The 15,964-nt window shown below is 53.5% G+C and overlaps 1 protein-coding gene across 1 annotated transcript; it reads right to left on the bottom strand.

Moving 5' to 3' along the window:
• Window positions 1-673: 673 nt before the first annotated feature.
• Window positions 674-9,605, bottom strand: LOC116600196 (pepsin A). Its single transcript, XM_032360317.1, has 9 exons — window positions 9,517-9,605; window positions 8,918-9,074; window positions 6,768-6,885; window positions 6,091-6,209; window positions 5,200-5,399; window positions 3,587-3,703; window positions 2,503-2,647; window positions 2,311-2,409; window positions 674-977 (listed from the first exon to the last, which is right to left on the bottom strand). The coding sequence occupies exons 1-9, from the start codon at window positions 9,570-9,572 to the stop codon at window positions 828-830; spliced, it is 1,161 nt and encodes a 386-aa protein (XP_032216208.1). The 5' UTR covers window positions 9,573-9,605; the 3' UTR covers window positions 674-827.
• Window positions 9,606-15,964: the final 6,359 nt, after the last annotated feature.

Here is a 15,964-nt window from a genome sequence, read left to right as displayed (position 1 = left end):
GAATGCTACTTTGTTTTTCCCTGGACGTTTTGCTACCAAACCCACTGGGAGAAATGCTTCTCTATTTTTTCTGTTTGCCAGCGTCGGGTGTATTTGCTGACCGGCCTGCCCACTGCCTTCTCCCAAACTCTGCCCAACCCCCACCCCATCTCCACCCCGCCCCCCTCCTCCCACCAACCCCGGGAACTGGAAAACCATTGGGTCAGTTCAGTGTCCCGCACCCAGAGCCTGGAGGGGTTTTCCAGTGTTCGTCTGGATCAACCAGCTCATCCCAGAGAGCAGCCCTGTTAGATGTGAGAGTGTCACCCTTGGTCACCCCTCCTCCCCCTGCCTGGCCTGCATAGGAATGTCCCCATCAGTGGAAGGCTTCCTCTTCCCAATCTCTTCCCTTTCCTGTCTCCTACCGCCTTGGGGAGAAAGAAGAAGTTGACTCCCTCACCGAGAACCTAGGTGCCCCATTCCCCGAGGAGGCAATGGGCCTGGGATTTCTGGTGCCTGTGTTTCTCTCATGGCCCCATCCCGGCGTGCTGAGGGCCCATCATCTCCCTGGCCCCACACAGGGTGTGTAGCCCTGTCTGGTGCCATCCAAGTGGACGTCGTTGTCTTGTCCCTTTGCCCCAGTGTTCTGATCCTCGTGGTGTGGGAAGAAACACACAGCACGTTTTTCAGGAGGATGGGTTTTTATTCTACGTTATTGGTATGACAGGGAAGGGGGCCAGGATTCCACCTCCACAGGTGCCTAGGAAGCACAGTCAGGAGAATTATATACATCTAGAGTGGGCGACTAAGGCTAGATCTTCCTGGGATGCGGCGGGAGAGACGCGGGCTCAGGCCACGGGAGCCAGGCCGACCTGGTTGTTGCCCCTGTCGAAGACCGCGAAGTATTGGCGGATGAAGACGTCACCCAGGATCCAGAGCTCTCCGGAGGGGGTGGGGAGGTTCATGCCTTGGAAGCCGCTGACACAGCCCTGCTGGTTCTGGAGGAAAGGAGAAGAGAGCTGGAGACGGGGCACAGGCTCCCCGGTGACGGGGCGCGGGGGCAAAGCATCAAGGTCTGCAGGCAGCCGCACGGCACGCGCAAGGGAGGAATTTCCTGGCTGATGTCCGGGGACCTGGCTCTTCTTGGCCAGGGGTCTGCCTGTATAAGCTGCTGGCTCTGCTGTTGGTTTCCAGGGATTACTAGACATGATCCAGTGTTTCTGGCAGACATACAGACCCTGACATCAGCATCGGAGCTAAGAGGTTTGGGGGAGAAGTCAGCCGCCGGGAAGGATTTTGGAAGCCCTGGTGACATAGCCTTTTCTCATTCTGACCCTGTCTGGTGGCAAAGCACATCAGCTGTGAGTCCTAGGGGCACCGGGGCCACCACCTTGGCTGTACATTTAGAACTGCCTGGGGAGGGGCGCCTGGGTGGCTCAGTGGGTTGAGCCGCTGCCTTCGGCTCAGGTCATGATCTCAGGGTCCTGGGATTGAGTCCCGCGTCGGGCTCTCTGCTCAGCAGGGAGCCTGCTTCCCTCCCTCTCTCTCTCTCTGCCTGCCTCTCCATCTACTTGTGATTTCTGTCAAATAAATAAATAAAATCTTAAAAAAAAAAAACAAACTGCCTGGGTAACTTTAGACTAGGCCCTCCCACTGCTTAGGCCACGCCCCCTCCTAATTAATCAGCATCCCTGTTAGGGGTGGGGACAGCCTAGCCATCAGTACTTCTTGTTGAATGACATCGACCCTCGGGGCAGAATTGGTTTTCCACCTGGCATTCTAATAGTCCAGGCAGCGTAGTCCTGTGGCTCATCTCTACCAAGGAAAGATTGGTTACTTGGTAGATATAGTAGGAGCATCATAAACCCTGTCCCCACGGAAGGTAGGGTTTCCATTTGCTCAACCCTCTGTAGCTTCGACGTGGCTGATCCCACTCGATCACCCCACCCACACCCTGGGGGTGGGGAAAGCGGACATCTTTAGCTTCTAGAGCAGGACACTGAGAGCCAGGACAGGTTGCAACTGGTTCGGAATCATGAGCCGGTCCCTGAGACCCAGGGCTTGGACTCAGGTGTCCGACTGGAAATCCTCTCTTCCTGCCACCGGCCTTTGCCTCCCTTTTCCCCTTGGGGGGCGCCGCATCCCCCCATTTTCATTTATACACTTATTTTAAGTGTCTTCTTTTCTCTGGAGGCTGTCCAGAGCAGATGTCAGCTTCAGCCTGTGGAAAATCACTTTCCCTTGTGCAAAGGCCGGGATGGTGGGGGGTGAGGGGCATGTGGCCACGTTTGCTGCAGGCGCCCGTTGGTGACTGGCCCCAAGCCCCCTTACCTGCAGGATGTAGGCACTGGGAGGCAGAGGATACTGGATGCCGTTGATGGTGAAGACGATGTCGGGCAGGTTGTTGATGGCTGAGCAGCTGATCACCATCTGGAGAGAGTGAGGGTTAGGAGGACTTTGATTTCTCCTGCATGGCCCAACCACCCCTCGGGTCTAGAACAGGGCAGCCGGGGCTGGACTCACCTGGCCGTATGAGTCCTGGCTGGCTCCGATGGTGCTCTGGATGTTGGCAATGGCATTGCTTGGGCCAGTCAGCAGAGAGGTGCCTGTGTCAACAATGGCCTGGCAGCCCTGACTGCAAGCGATGGGCTGTCCGTTCATGGTGATACTGAGGATGAGACACAAGTAAGCATCTCCTGAGCCCCCGGGGGGTGTTATCTCCCTCAGGAGGAACCAGGTAGCCCCAGAGGGGCCTTCTTCCATCCATGGGCCGATACATAAAATTCTAGCAGCTCGCATGCTTTCACGTATTCAGTTACTCCACAAATATCGATGAAACACCCACTTTGTGCTAGGCACGGGAGATGCACAACCGGACAGCCACATGGTTCCAGGCTGCAGCGAGTGCATGGTCTGGAAAGATGGGTTATGATGGCACTAGAGCAGAAGGAGCAGGACACATGGCCAGGGGACAGGGTGGTGGTGCCGGGGAAGGCTTCCAAGAAGGAGCAGAGCTGGAGAAGGACAGCACAGGCAGGGACTGATGGAGATACTGAGCAGGGGCAGGAGGCAGAAGACGTGACGGGCTGGGGCAGACACAAGGTGACCAGTATGTGCCAGTTTGTTCGGGACCATCCTGGTTTTGGTACCGTGAGTCTGGTGTCCAGGGAACAGCTCAATCCTGGGCCAAACTGGGTGGCTGGTCCCCCTAGAAGGCCAGCTGGGTGACAGACAGCTGGGGAACGAGGCTGCTTGGGGGAGGGGCAGGTTCCCAAGGGGAGAGTGGAAAGGAATGCCTTGAAACAAGTCAGCCCCTTCACCCTAGGGTGGGAGGGACGTGTGCTAGTTCAATGTCCCCTCGGGGCTGGGCTGTGTGGATGTGTATGCTGGGAGATTGTCCTGCTTGTTTGAAGGAAAGTGGCTTTTCTCTTCCAGTGAGATGCCTTTCTTGGGGTCTCTCTGGCTTGGCCAACACGTTCTCCCCTGGGGTACATTTCCCTGTGCAGGCTGTTCGAGGGGGATTCTAGAAAGCTTAGTTAACTACAGGTCTATATGGAAAGGAGACCAGGGCCCACGGCAGGGTGTAGGCCATCCACAGAGCTCTCACCTGTCCACGGAGATCTGCCAGTAACCCTCGACAGAAACGGGCACCCAGTTCAGGTTTCCAGTGAAGTAAGAAGAATCGATACCACCAAACATCACCACGCTGCCACTCTGGTCATTGCTATGGAAAGTGAGGTGAGAGACAGAAACTCATTCATTCATTCATTCATTCACCCGAATATCTACTCTGCGCATCCCAAGAGCTATTCTTGATGGGGCTCTTGCCAGCGCCAGGAGCTGTGCCAAGTGTATGACAGACACAGTGGAAATTTTCATTTCCACTTTATGGTGAGGCTCAAAGACATGAGGCAACTCCCTCAAGGTCACACGGCCATGGAGCCACGGAGTGCCTAGGTCCTTCTGGTTCCAAGGTGTGTGGTTTCTACCCCATGTTCGCTCTCCTTGCTGCGGGGACCTCAAGAGAAGCAAATACGTGACAGTTGCCGCTCATCAGGACCTGATCATGGAATTTCCTGGCTCTCAGCCAGGGGTGGTTTCCAGTTTGCCAATACCTGGGATGTTTTTTGATTGTCGTGATTTGGAAGGGGTAAGGGGGTGCTATTGAAAGCCAGTAGACAGGCCAGGGAAGCTGCTAACCATCCCGCAATGCACAGGACAGCCCCCCAGCAATAAAGAATTCTCTGGTCTAAAATGTCCAGAGTGATTGTGATGGAGAAGGCCCTGATCGGTCGGAGAAATAAGATGAATACCGAAGTAGCCATAAAGACAGGTTCTGTGTACGAGCCGACGGGAATATCAAGTGGCCAAGGGCAGACACAGAGGAATGGCTGCTCCTGTTGTAAATTGCAGGAGTCCTGGTTCCTGGGACATTTGTTTTCTAAATCTCTGCACTTTCGGGTCAGACAGGGAAGCAAAGGTGGGCGAAGATAGGAAATTAACCAGGGAAGAACTGGCCACGATACAACGGGCCCCACTCGCTAACCCCACCCCGCCTCCCGGCAAACGTCCACCTGTACAGTGCGACCCAATGCGGTTACAACAGAACAGTTAGCCACTCCGGGAGAACATGGCAAAGCTCTTCGAGAGAGCAGGATGTGTTGGAGGAAGGCTGAGTGTCTCGAGGAAACTGATGACGCCCTCTGATATTCTTAGATAAAACTTTGCTCAACGAAACCAGCCCTTGGCGTATTCTTTACTCATTCTTCCAATTAATTCATAGTCATAACCGGAACGTGGATTTTGTTAACTAACATAAGAAACTTGCTTTCGTCAGTTAAAATTCCCTTGTTCAAAACATTAAGTCCTATTCTCATTTTTTGCTATGGAATTTTGGCCCCCATTTTAAGTGGATTCACTTAATCCACTCCTGGGGGCCAGCCACGAGGGGGCTGGTGCTGGGAGCAACTGGCTAACGAGATTTGATCATATAAGTCAAGGTGACAGAAGTCACACTGGTAAAAGAAGAAGAAGGAAGGAGGTTGGTCAGGGAGGGATTTGACACCTTCGTCTCCAAGATTTACCTCTTGAGACTCGGACCTTGACCTTTCAAATCCCTTGCAGGCTGAGACCCCGCCCACCCCACCCAGCCCTGGACAGCCCGGCTGGGCCAGGCGGCTGTGACCAACCCCCCCCCAACCCCGGCCCCGCCCAACTTACCTGCTTAGGTAGACGGAGAAGAGGTCCTGGGAAACCAGCCCCTGGTTCCACATGTTGTCGAAGACAGGGGTAGCCCCGGAAGATGCAATCTGGGGGTAGGCCAGACCCAGGATGCCGTCGAAGGGAGCGTAGTACAGGAAGGAGCCGGGCTCAGTCTCGCTCAGGCCGAAGATCTGGTTGGTGTCTGAGATGCCTCCAACCTGAATTGGGGGAAACCAAGATGTTCTCCATCAGCATGTGTTGACGGAGCGCAGTGGGGCGCCCGCCGTGGGCCCAGAGTATCCCCGCATCATTTCGAGTAGGACCCCGCTTCTCAGGCAGCGGGCTGGAAGGAAGGGGGAAGGACTGGCTCCAGGAATGCTTGTTACGGGTCTCCAGATGGCCTCGGTCGGAGACGAAGAGTGAGAATTTGGGGCCGAGCAGATGGTCACAGTGTGTGTGTGTGTGTTTCTGACGACTGGATGCAAAGCAGACCCCAGGCAAATCAGAGCCCTTGACCCCTGCATCACCCCACGGGGGGTGGGGGTGGCAGGGCTTGTGGAGTTCTCCTGGGGGTGCGGGGAGGGCTGCAGGAGGGGCATGAAAAGGGGGAGGATGTGCTGAAGGAGAACTGGGCCTTTTTGTCTTCTGCTCCTGCCCCTGCCCAGCCTTCAACTTGTGGGTGTGGAGGTTGGCTAATGGCTCCTGGCCTTACCCACCACTGCCCCACCTAGAAATGTCTGTGACATCTTTGCCACTTTTGCTTCCCGCATCCTTCTCAGGTTACTTTTGTGGTCACTGAGACCCACATTGCTTGAATAAGCTTGCTCGGGGTGGGGGTGCACTGTGCTCCCCAGGGTCCTGGGAAGATGGCTTCAGGGTTGGGCGGGTGGCCGGCCGTCAGGTGCTCACCTGGACGGTGTCATAGCCCAGGATGCCTGTCATGCTGCCGGTGCCGTAGGCGATGGAGACTGTCTGGCTGGTGCTCTCGTAGGTGGAGGACTGCTGAGGGTTGAAGCGCTTGTGGTTGGCTGCCAGGGCGAGAAGTAACTACGTTACACTCAAAAAGCAGAGCAAGAGTCATGGGCTGAGAGGGTCTTCCTAGGGTGGGGGCCTTGTTTCTGGGTGGGCTTTGGAGGAGAAAAGTCACCTCTCCCCCGAACTTTAGAGCCTAAGAATCCCAGTTTCTGCTTCTGTCTAGTTGGGCCGGTTGGGACCCTGTCCCGGATGGGAGGTCGCCAAGGACATCCTGGTCTCCCCTCCTCCTGGAAGTCCTCCTGATTTCTCCCCTGAGCAGAGCAGCCTCATGGCCACCCATGGTGCTAAACACCTTCACGCTTCTCTCTGCAAGTGGGCTGACGTCCCGGAGGGCAGAGACCACACGTGATTCACCCCCCAATCTTTGGGCACCTAAGCCCAGGGCTTGGCACATAATAGGTGCTCAGTTAATGCCTGTGGCGTGAATCCCTGATTGACACCCAAGCCCCACCCCCCAGCTTGAAAATGGACCTATTTGCAGCCCTGGGTGTTCTGGGCTCCCCGATGGGTTGGTGCCTGGAAGCCCAGGTGGGGAGGGTCCACGAACTCACAGCAGGCAGGACTGGAGCAGTAGACGGAGGGCACCCAGAGGTTGGAGGAGCCGGTGTCGAAGATCACAGTGAACTCCTGAGGGGGGGTGCCGATGCCGATGGTGCCGAAGTACTCCATCTGTCAGGACGGGGTGGGGAGACACAGTTCACTGAGCACACCATTCGCTGGGACCCCACGGCCCGGCGTCCCTGCGGACTGTGTCTCGGTTGGTGCCTCCACCCACCTTCCAGAATTTCCCTTCACTGTTCTCTTAGCCCTTCTCTCCCTGCCCAGTGCATCCATTCTTCAAGGCCCAGCCCGGTCTCCCCTCCCCCTGGAAGTCTTCCTTGGTTGCTCCCCTGTTATCCTCCCACTGTTCTCTGCTAAGCACCATGAACACCCAGTGATAATCTACTGTCCCCTCTTCAGCTCTTGTCTTGTATATCTTAATCTCATTTTCCTAGAGAATGCACGTTCTTGGAAAGGGGTGGGGCCTGACCCCACCCATCAGAGTACAGGCTGAAGTGCTTCTTCAGTAAATTGTCGACGGGGAGATCAATGAGTCACCTAACGAAGAGGACCCCTGGAGATGTCAGATTCCTAAATCTAGGTGTGGGTGGCAGGCTCAAGAAAGGGCACAAAAGGACACAGTCAGGATTGTGATTCTCAGTGGCAGTCCCTTCTCCCTCGCCAGCTCTGTTCCAGCCCCGCTGGTCTTGTGGCTCTTGGATGATGATGAGCTCCTTCCCCGCCTAGGGCCTGTGCACTAGCTATTTCTTGTGTGAGGAAGATGTTTATTCTGGATCTTTCCCTGGCTGGCTCCTCCTCATCACTCATTCAGAGCTCCAGTGAAATGTCCCCTCTGCCCAGAGGCCCTTCCTGACTCCTTTATCTGCATTTGCCCCCCTCCGTCTTTCCTCTCCCCCTTACTCAATATTTAATTTGTGACCCTCGTCATTCTCTGAAATTATCTTACATTTATTTGTCTCTAACTTGGCTTTCCCTCTAGACTATAAGCTCTGAGAACATCACTTCTTCTCCACTGCTTCCTTAGCTCCGTGCACACAGTAGGTGCTCCATACGAATTTGTCAAGTGAACAGGTGAGCCGACTTTACCAAGCCCTTACGAAGGTCCAGGCCCTGTGCTAAGCACTCTGAAAAGCATTATTGCCTCCATTATTTGGAACGACACCACGATGATAGATTTTAGTGGTTCCGTTTTGCAGACAAGCAAGTGGAGAAGGTAAATGACTTGCCCAAGGTCAGGCGGCTCGCGAGCATGAGAGCTGAGCTAGGGGCCAGGACTGGCGGATTTCACAGGTAAAGCTCTTAACGACAGGAAGCTTGGTCTCCTACCCTTGGCCCAGGGCCATTCACAGTAGGGACACGTAGGCCATTCACAGTAGCAACACGTAATATCTACCAAAGGGCAGGGTGTGGCGATGGGGTCCCAAACTGGGGAGTCATAGTGATCTTCCTCAAGCTCCAGTCTGGTCATGTCAACCCTCCTGGTTAAGACAATTCTGTGGCGGGTGCCTGGGTGGCTCAGTGGGTTGAGCCTCTGCCTTCAGCTCAGGTCATGATCTCAGGGTCCTGGGATCGAGCCCCGCATCGGGCTCTCTGGTCAGCGGGGAGCCTGATTCCCCCTCTCTCCCTGCCTACCTCTCTGCCTACTTGTGGTCTCTCTCTGTGTGTCAAATAAATAAATAAAATCTCAGGAGACTCTGACTCCTCAGGCCTTGCTGTGCCTCCTTTCCTTGCTCTGTACTCTCCATGAACGCTGGCCTGCTTTCCTCAAATGCACTCTGTTCCCCAATGTCATGGGGTCTGGCACAAGCGGTCACCCCCCTGGGAAGCTCTCTTGTCCCCTGGAAAGCCTGGCTCTTCCGTCCATGTTTGCCCTGGCCACACCCTCTGAGCATGAGACATTTACTGTTCCCTCTTGGCCTGGTGGCCCTGTTCGGGGTTTCCGAGGGTCCCTGCTAACCTCTCTCTCCTAGACTGAGTGGCACGAGGGCATGAACACTGGATGAATGAACGACAGAACCAGCGAGAGCCTGTGAATTTTCCTGCATGCCCTGTGCCTCTGAGATCCTGCCTGGGAGCTCTGGCCCACCATCCAAGACCCCTGGGAGCACCTCTGTCCTCCGGGGCCAGCCTGGGCACTCACGTCCATGTAGTTCTCCAGGGGCTGTGTGGCCATCACGGGGTCCTCCTGGGGGAAGTACTTGCTGGCTGGGTTGGGGCTGTGTTTCTTCAGGAAGTCCCCTAGGAGCCCATGGTCCAACAGAGTCTTTCTCAAGGATTTCTTTCTGACCAGGGGAACCCTGTGGCAGAGTGTGAGCAAACGGGTGGGTTGGAGGAGGCAGAGTAGTTAGACGAGGAATCTGCTCGTGGGGTGCCATGGAAGCCTTGGGAGGTAAAGGAAGCTGGCCCAAGAGAGGAAGAAGGAAGGAGAAGCTGAGGGGGGAGACGCTTCTCTTTTTGGCACACTAACGCAAGGAGGTTGAGTGGGTACCCAGAGTCACCCGGCCTGGTCCTGGAGCTGGGAACCCAGCCCGGGCAGGACTCAAGACCCATGTCAGCCATGCTGCTTCCCCAAAAGGGCAGAGGGAGACAAAAAGGGAGGCTGGAGGTGGTGGAGGAGATATAAGTTGGATGAGGGAAGCAGGAAGAAAAACCTGAGGGCCAAAGAAAGGAACATGAGAAGCAACAGAAGGAAACAGCTCCGGGAAGCTGGTCCTGGGGCTGTGCGTCCCCCAGACTCACTTGACGATGGCGCACTCAGAGAGGGCCACCAAAGTGATCAGCAGCAGCCACTTCATGGTTCTTCTCGGCTCCCGATCTCCAGAGAAGGGTCGAAGGCTGGAAAGTGTACCGCAGCAGGCAGGAGTTGCTCCTTATATACGGTCCAAGGGCTTGGGGCTGAGTCTTATCAGCCTCGAAATGTCACCCATTTTCCTAACCCCAAACAGAAAAGTTCCTGATAAGATTGTCCCCGCCCCTCAGCTCCATTCGGGAAGTTTCCAATCGAGTAGATTTCCACTGTGACCGTCCCCCACAGTGAGGATGGAGAAAGCTATAGAGTTGCGGCTTATTCCTTAAATAATGGAATTCATTAAAACTTGACAAGTTGCATGTTTTCACAAAATTGGTCTAAAGTTCACTTAATACTGAACAGATATTAAGGGGGCTTGTACTCTGATCTGCCCCTGGGGGATACCCCTGTGAGAACAGTCCCCTGACTCAGTGATGGTCCATGTTCCTGTAGCTGCTACCCGGAAGTTCATTCTTAGGTTGGTGGTTCGAGACTCAGGACACATTTTCACACAGCAATGTCCTCCTGAGGGATTGTTGGGTGTCAGACTCGCCTAAGGTTTCTCATGGCAGTTGAGCTGATTCTCGGGAAGAGGTGCATGCAGCACAGAGGAAGGGGAGAGGCTGGAGCGAGTGGGAGAATACTGCCTTCCTTTGCTGGAGGAAGCAAACTTGAACCCAGCTGCATTTGTCATTGAAATCGGCGCCTTTTTCGTTTCGTGCCCCTTCCCTCCCTACTGCTCTTCTCTCCCCCTCTCAGGTTGCTGGAAGCCTCCACCTTGGAGACCCCACCAGGGTCTGACTCTCCCAGGGGATCCATGCTTAAAACATGGCCAAATCAGCTCCAGTGGATTTGCCCAAAGCTATCTGGGCAAATTCATACTAGCATGTGAATGACTTAGAAGACGATCCTCTTAAAAAAAAAAATCTTCTTGGAAGAAGGTTCTTCTTCTTGGAAGAGGATGTTATCAACCCATAAGATTCTCTACCTGGTGGGGCTTCGTCAATGGACAAAGTGGAGTGACAACTTTGATTCAGCAGTTGTGGGGGACAGAGATAAGCAGGAGGGAGGGTGCCAGTCAGTAGTAACAAGCTACTACTGGTGGGTGTTGTTTTGAGAGCAGATTCCCTGGGCCATCCCTGGTTTTACCAGGAGACACAGATTCTATGAGAGCTCTAAATTTTGTGCCATGCCTCAGGGTGAATGTGGAGAGGTGGGGAGTGTGGCTCAAGGTTGGGACCAGGGGTGGTGAGTACATAGCACATTCGCTTTGCATACTTCCCAGGTAAGACATCTTTGGTCCCCAAATGTGGATCCTTGTGCTGTGTTTTCCACCTTCAAGTGTTTTGGTACCCACTTCCTCTCCTCTGTCTTTTCTCCCCCCGCCCCTAGCCTTTCTCACTCTGATCTGTGGGCTGATCTCAGCCCTTCTATGGTGGAGCTGATGGTCCTACAGAGGCTTGCCTAAGTTCTGGGAGCACCAGCTGAAACCCTGGCTCAAAGCGGCGGCGGGGTGGGGGGGGGGGAGGAGGGAGTGGGGGTGGGGCGTGTGGGGGGCGCTGCTCATCCGGACTTCAAAGGTAACTGGGTCTTACCCTGGGTGGGGGGGTGGGTACGTCAGTGCTCATCATTATTCTTTATACCCTGTGTAATCTGTTATGTGTATCCGAAACCATGCATCGTAATTTTTTTTAAAAAAAGAAGGACCGAGTCTTTTGTGCCTACTTCTCAACTCGGAGATGAAGGGAAATGTGGGTGGGTGGTAGCAGGGAGAGTCCGGGAAGCCTCAGGACTGGGGGGAGTGAACCATGAAGATCATTATGCGTGTTTTGTCTTTTGTTTCCGCAATGGTTTCGGTGTGTTCAGCACTGTGTTTTGATTAATCCCAGGCAAGCTGGGTTTAGCTAAGAGCAGCTTGGGAATGTGACTCTGAGTAGGGCCATGATTCTAGAATTAGCCACTCTGCTAATTTACCTGGAGTGGCATGGTCTGTGTGTTCCTCTCCCTCGGCAGGTAAAGGAGACAGGGGAGCTCAGATTTATTGACCTCTCACTCCGAGGTCACTATGATGAGTAGCACTATGATCCCCATTTGACGGATGAGAAGACTGAGGCGCAGAGAAGTTGTGCCACTTGCCTGAGGGAGCTTGAACCCAGGCCTCTCTCTGTGGCTCCCGGGGCCTTCTTCTGCCTCAGTTCTCAGACCGGAGCTTACTCCAGGCCATGGAGGAATCATTTGAAGGGTTCTGGATTCCGGGTCTGGGGCTGGAATCCCAGCCTAGCCTCTGAATATCTGTAAGACCCAGGGCTAGGGATCTGGTCTCTCTGAGACTCAGTTTCCTCATCTGTTAAATGGGGGTAAGAGTCCCACCACTTTCTTGGGATCGTTGTGAGGATTAAATATGGAGTGCTAACAAATCACACACTTCTTTTTAAAAGATTTATTTATTTGAGAGAGAGAGAGAGAGAGAGAGCATGAGCGAGAGGAGCAGAGGGAGACAGAGAGCATCTCAAGCAGTTTCCATGCAAAGCAGGGAGCCCAAATCGAGGCTCGATTCTCCTACCCTGTGATCATGACCTGAGCCAAAACCAAGAGTTGGATGCCTAACCGACGGCAGCACCACCCATGCCACGGGCGCTGATGCCACGGGCCCCCACCTGCCATGCACTTGCAGGGACTGAAATGGAAGCGACTGTCCCTTCCCAAGTGCTGGTGGGGAGCGGGGCCGCCACGGCAGGTGGGCATGCGAGAGGTCTGGCCCCTCTGCAAAAAGGCTTAGCAGGGTCGTATAAAGTAAGCGTGCACTTACCATCTGACCTAGCCATCCCCCTCTTGGGTATTTACTGAAAAGAAATGGGAACCATATGGTCCCCACAACGACATGTGCACAGATGTTTAGAACAGCTCTTTTTCGTAATTGTCAAAAACTGGTAACAATTTGGAAGTCCTTCCACCGTCCCCTGAAAATGGTGGGGAGCCACCTGATGGATGAACGCTCAGCAGCAGACAGAAACGAGCTGTTGGCTGAGTCTCATGCATCACGCCAAGTGAAGGAAGCCAGACTCAAGATGCTACCTGTGTTAAGATTCTACGTACACCATCTTCTGGAAAAGACAGAATAATGGGGACAGAACACAGGTGAGAGGCCAGAGGAAGAGGTTGACTTTGGGGAGATGGAAATACTCTCTCTCTAGGTCATACACTTGGCAAGGTACGTTTCCCTCTAGAGCAGTAGACGCTTAGAGGGCAGTAGACGCAATGCACTTGACTTCATACCGGGGACCTGTTCAGCCAGTGGCAGCCCCAGGAGAGAGGGGGCAGAGGGAAACTGGGAGCTAGGTGCTGCTTGTGGGGGTGCTCTGGAGGGGACACATAGGATTCATTTCATGATAAGATGTTGTAATACCATTAAAGGAGATGCAGAGCCAAAGAATGACAGATTGGCTGGCGGGTTCTCTCACCTCATCCTGGGGGTGAGCGTGGAGTGGGTGAGGTCCTCTTGGGAGGGACTGATAGTGTCCAGGCTCCTCGGGGCATACTAGAGGGTTGCAGGGTTTAGAATCCGAAGACGGGGATCTCTTTGGAGGCACAGCTTGTCTGTCGGACCCACCAGGGAACTTCGGACCGAGGAGAAATATGTTTGGGAAGCAGAAGGAAGGCTCCTCGGGCAGGAATCTGAAGGAGTGATTTACATATTCGTTCAGTACGTTTTTATTGTGCACCTGTTCCGTGCTGGGTAAGCATGTAATTTCAGTGGCTGGAGGTACATCCGTGAGCAAAATGGAAATACGCCAAGACTTCAAGGGGTTTGTGGTCAAGTCAGGAGAGGGTGGTGGTGTGTGTTGGGGGGGAGCTCTTTCCTTCCCGCCTGGACAGGTCTTTGGATCACACTAATGGGAAGCTCTTGGATGGGTGAAGGTAACTGAATCTTCCCATATTAGAGAACTTAACACCCTGAAGGAGGCTGAAATATCTGGTGGTACCAATTTTCTACTTATGGCAAAGTCTATGATGACCCCCAACTATCTTTGCCCTCTGGTCTCCTTGCCTCTTGTACTTGCTGCACCTCCCTGAACATGTGCAGGGCCTGTGACCTGCTTCTAACAATAGGATATGACAGCACATGGGAGGTCACTTCTGTGATTACGTTATGTGGGGTCGTCCCCTCTGTCTTGCCAGTAGGCTCTTTGTCTAGATGTTCTCTCTCGCTCACTGTGATGTGACAAGGCGCCCCATGGAGAGCCCCAAAGAGTGAAGAACAGGTCTCCAACCAGCAGCCAGCAAGGAACTGAGGGCCCCAGTCTGACAACCCACGAGGAGTTAAATCCCGCCGACAACCGTGGGAGCCGGGAAGCGGACCCTCCTCCTGGTGAACCCCAGATGAGACCACGTCCCTGGCTGACACCCTGACCACAGCTTTGTGGGAGGCACTGAAACGGAGGACCAGTTAACACAGCCTGGTTGCTTGACCCACAGAAACCGTGAGATAATGAGCGTGAGTTGTTTCTAGTTGCTAGATTTGTGTTAATTAACACACCATAGAAACTAGTACAATAGAACCCCAATTGAAAACTCCACGAAGAGACATGTAGCCGCCTCTGCTTGTCCCCCCACTCGGGGTCTCTCCAGAGCCCTGCAGATCAGTTTTTGGCCCAGGAAACAAGAACGATCAGACAAGGAGGGAGCTGACGTCTGGACCTCCATCTGTACAATAAGGCTGGTGTTTCCGTGGCCCTCCAGGCTTTTCTCAATGCTCCAAGATACGTAATTTTAAAAATTATTGTCGTCCCTTTATGATTCCTAGAGTCCAGGAGGTTATGGTCAACACAGTTTCATATAACCGAATAGTGACACTTTAGGGACAAGAACCCATGCCACGGGAGGCTCTGATCCTGGGAAACCATTGCCCCCGGCCAGGCTCGGTGCCCACACACACCCACCTGGCTCCCGCCCATAGGTTAGAGCATCAGGTGGATGTTCCATGACGGACACAGCCTCCATCCCGGGGACACTCAGGGAAACCACTCTGTCCGGTCCCCACGGGAGCTCCTGGGAGGGAAAGTGGACCCCCGACTCCAGGACCACGTGTCCTCCATGAGCAAGTCTGATGGCCAGCCAGACCCACTCTGTGGCTGCCGGGGGGGGGCGGGGGACGCCAGGTAATCTCATCGTGCCAGACTGGCATGGAAGAAAGATTAGACAACACTGTGTGCTTTGCCATTAGCCCCGCCTGGCACTTGGCTTTGAGGGAACGGCATCCCCAAGCCAGGGCACGCCCTGCCAAGGGTACAGGTGTTCAGAAATGTTCCGTGAACATATCAAGTCAAACAATGGAATGAGATCTAAGGAGCCCAATCCTGGCAAGACTGAAATGGGTCATTTAAGCACGATAAGTGTTATCGAGCTGGTGTGATAAGCATTCGGCCGGTTGGTCCCTTAGGGGCTTTCAATCAGGGCCTCGCCCCAGGCACACAATCTTCCCACAACACTCACTACACACTTAACACTCCCCAGTCCCAGACCTGTGGAATTGCTCTAGGGATGGGCACGGGTTTTGAAATTAAATTTATAATAACATTTTTTGGGCCCAAGTCTACAATAATACGTGTCCCTTGTAGATGACTTAATAGGCAAATAAAACTTTTAAAGTGACTCAACTCCACCCAGACCTATCCAGCATTAATGTTGCAAATAAATATATTTATTTTTTATAAAAATGGGGCCAGATGGTTCAAAACACACTGTTTTGCAGACTGTTTTTATTTATTCATTTATTAAAGATTTTATTTATTTGACAGAGAGATCACAGGGAGGCAGAAAGGCAGGCAGAGAGAGAGAGGGGGAAGCAGGCTCCCTGCTGAGCAGAGAGCCCAATGTGGGGCTCGACCCCAGAACCCTGAGATCATGACCTCAGCCGAAGGTAGAGGCTCAACCCACTGAGCCACGCAGGCTCCCCTGGAGCCTGCTTTTAATTAAAAAATAAGGGCAACTTGGTAGGTCAGTTGGTTAAGTGTCTGCCTTTGGCTTCGTCATGATCCCAGGGTCCTGGATTCGGGTCCTGCATCCAGCTCCCTGCTCAGTGGAGAAACTGCTTTGCCTTCTCCCTCTGCTGCATCCTTGGTTGTGTGCTCTTTCTCTCTGTCAAATAAATAAATAAAATTGTAAAAAGAAAAAAAAACAACAACCAACAAACCAGTTAGGTTTCTTGTCTTGCATTGCAACTTGTACTTTTACATCAGTAGTTTAATTGTCTAGGGACAAAATATCTTTATAACTTCTTACATGTGTGCGATGCCATTATAGAAAACGGGGAACAGTGAAGTTGCCTGGGCAACAGAGCGGAGACATTCCTATGGAAACCCTGGGAATCAAAGGTACACAGTTTGGAAAAACCCATGA

The sequence above is a fragment of the Mustela erminea genome, chromosome 9 (genome assembly GCF_009829155.1).
Source record: "Mustela erminea isolate mMusErm1 chromosome 9, mMusErm1.Pri, whole genome shotgun sequence".
In the NCBI taxonomy this organism is placed as follows: Eukaryota; Metazoa; Chordata; class Mammalia; order Carnivora; family Mustelidae; genus Mustela; species Mustela erminea.
Note: the sequence above shows the minus strand (reverse complement) of the source record. Positions and strands in the feature narration are given on the sequence as shown.

Excerpts from the sequence above, each read along its gene's own strand:
- LOC116600196 (XM_032360317.1), bottom strand. The coding sequence starts at position 9,572 with ATGAAGTGGCTGCTGCTGATCACTTTGGTGGCCCTCTCTGAGTGCGCC. Across the intron at positions 6,210-6,767 it reads CTGCTCCAGTCCTGCCTGCT|CCAACCACAAGCGCTTCAAC; the intron begins GTGAGTTCGTGG and ends TCGCCCTGGCAG. Across the intron at positions 2,648-3,586 it reads TGGCAGATCTCCGTGGACAG|TATCACCATGAACGGACAGC; the intron begins GTGAGAGCTCTG and ends TCTCATCCTCAG.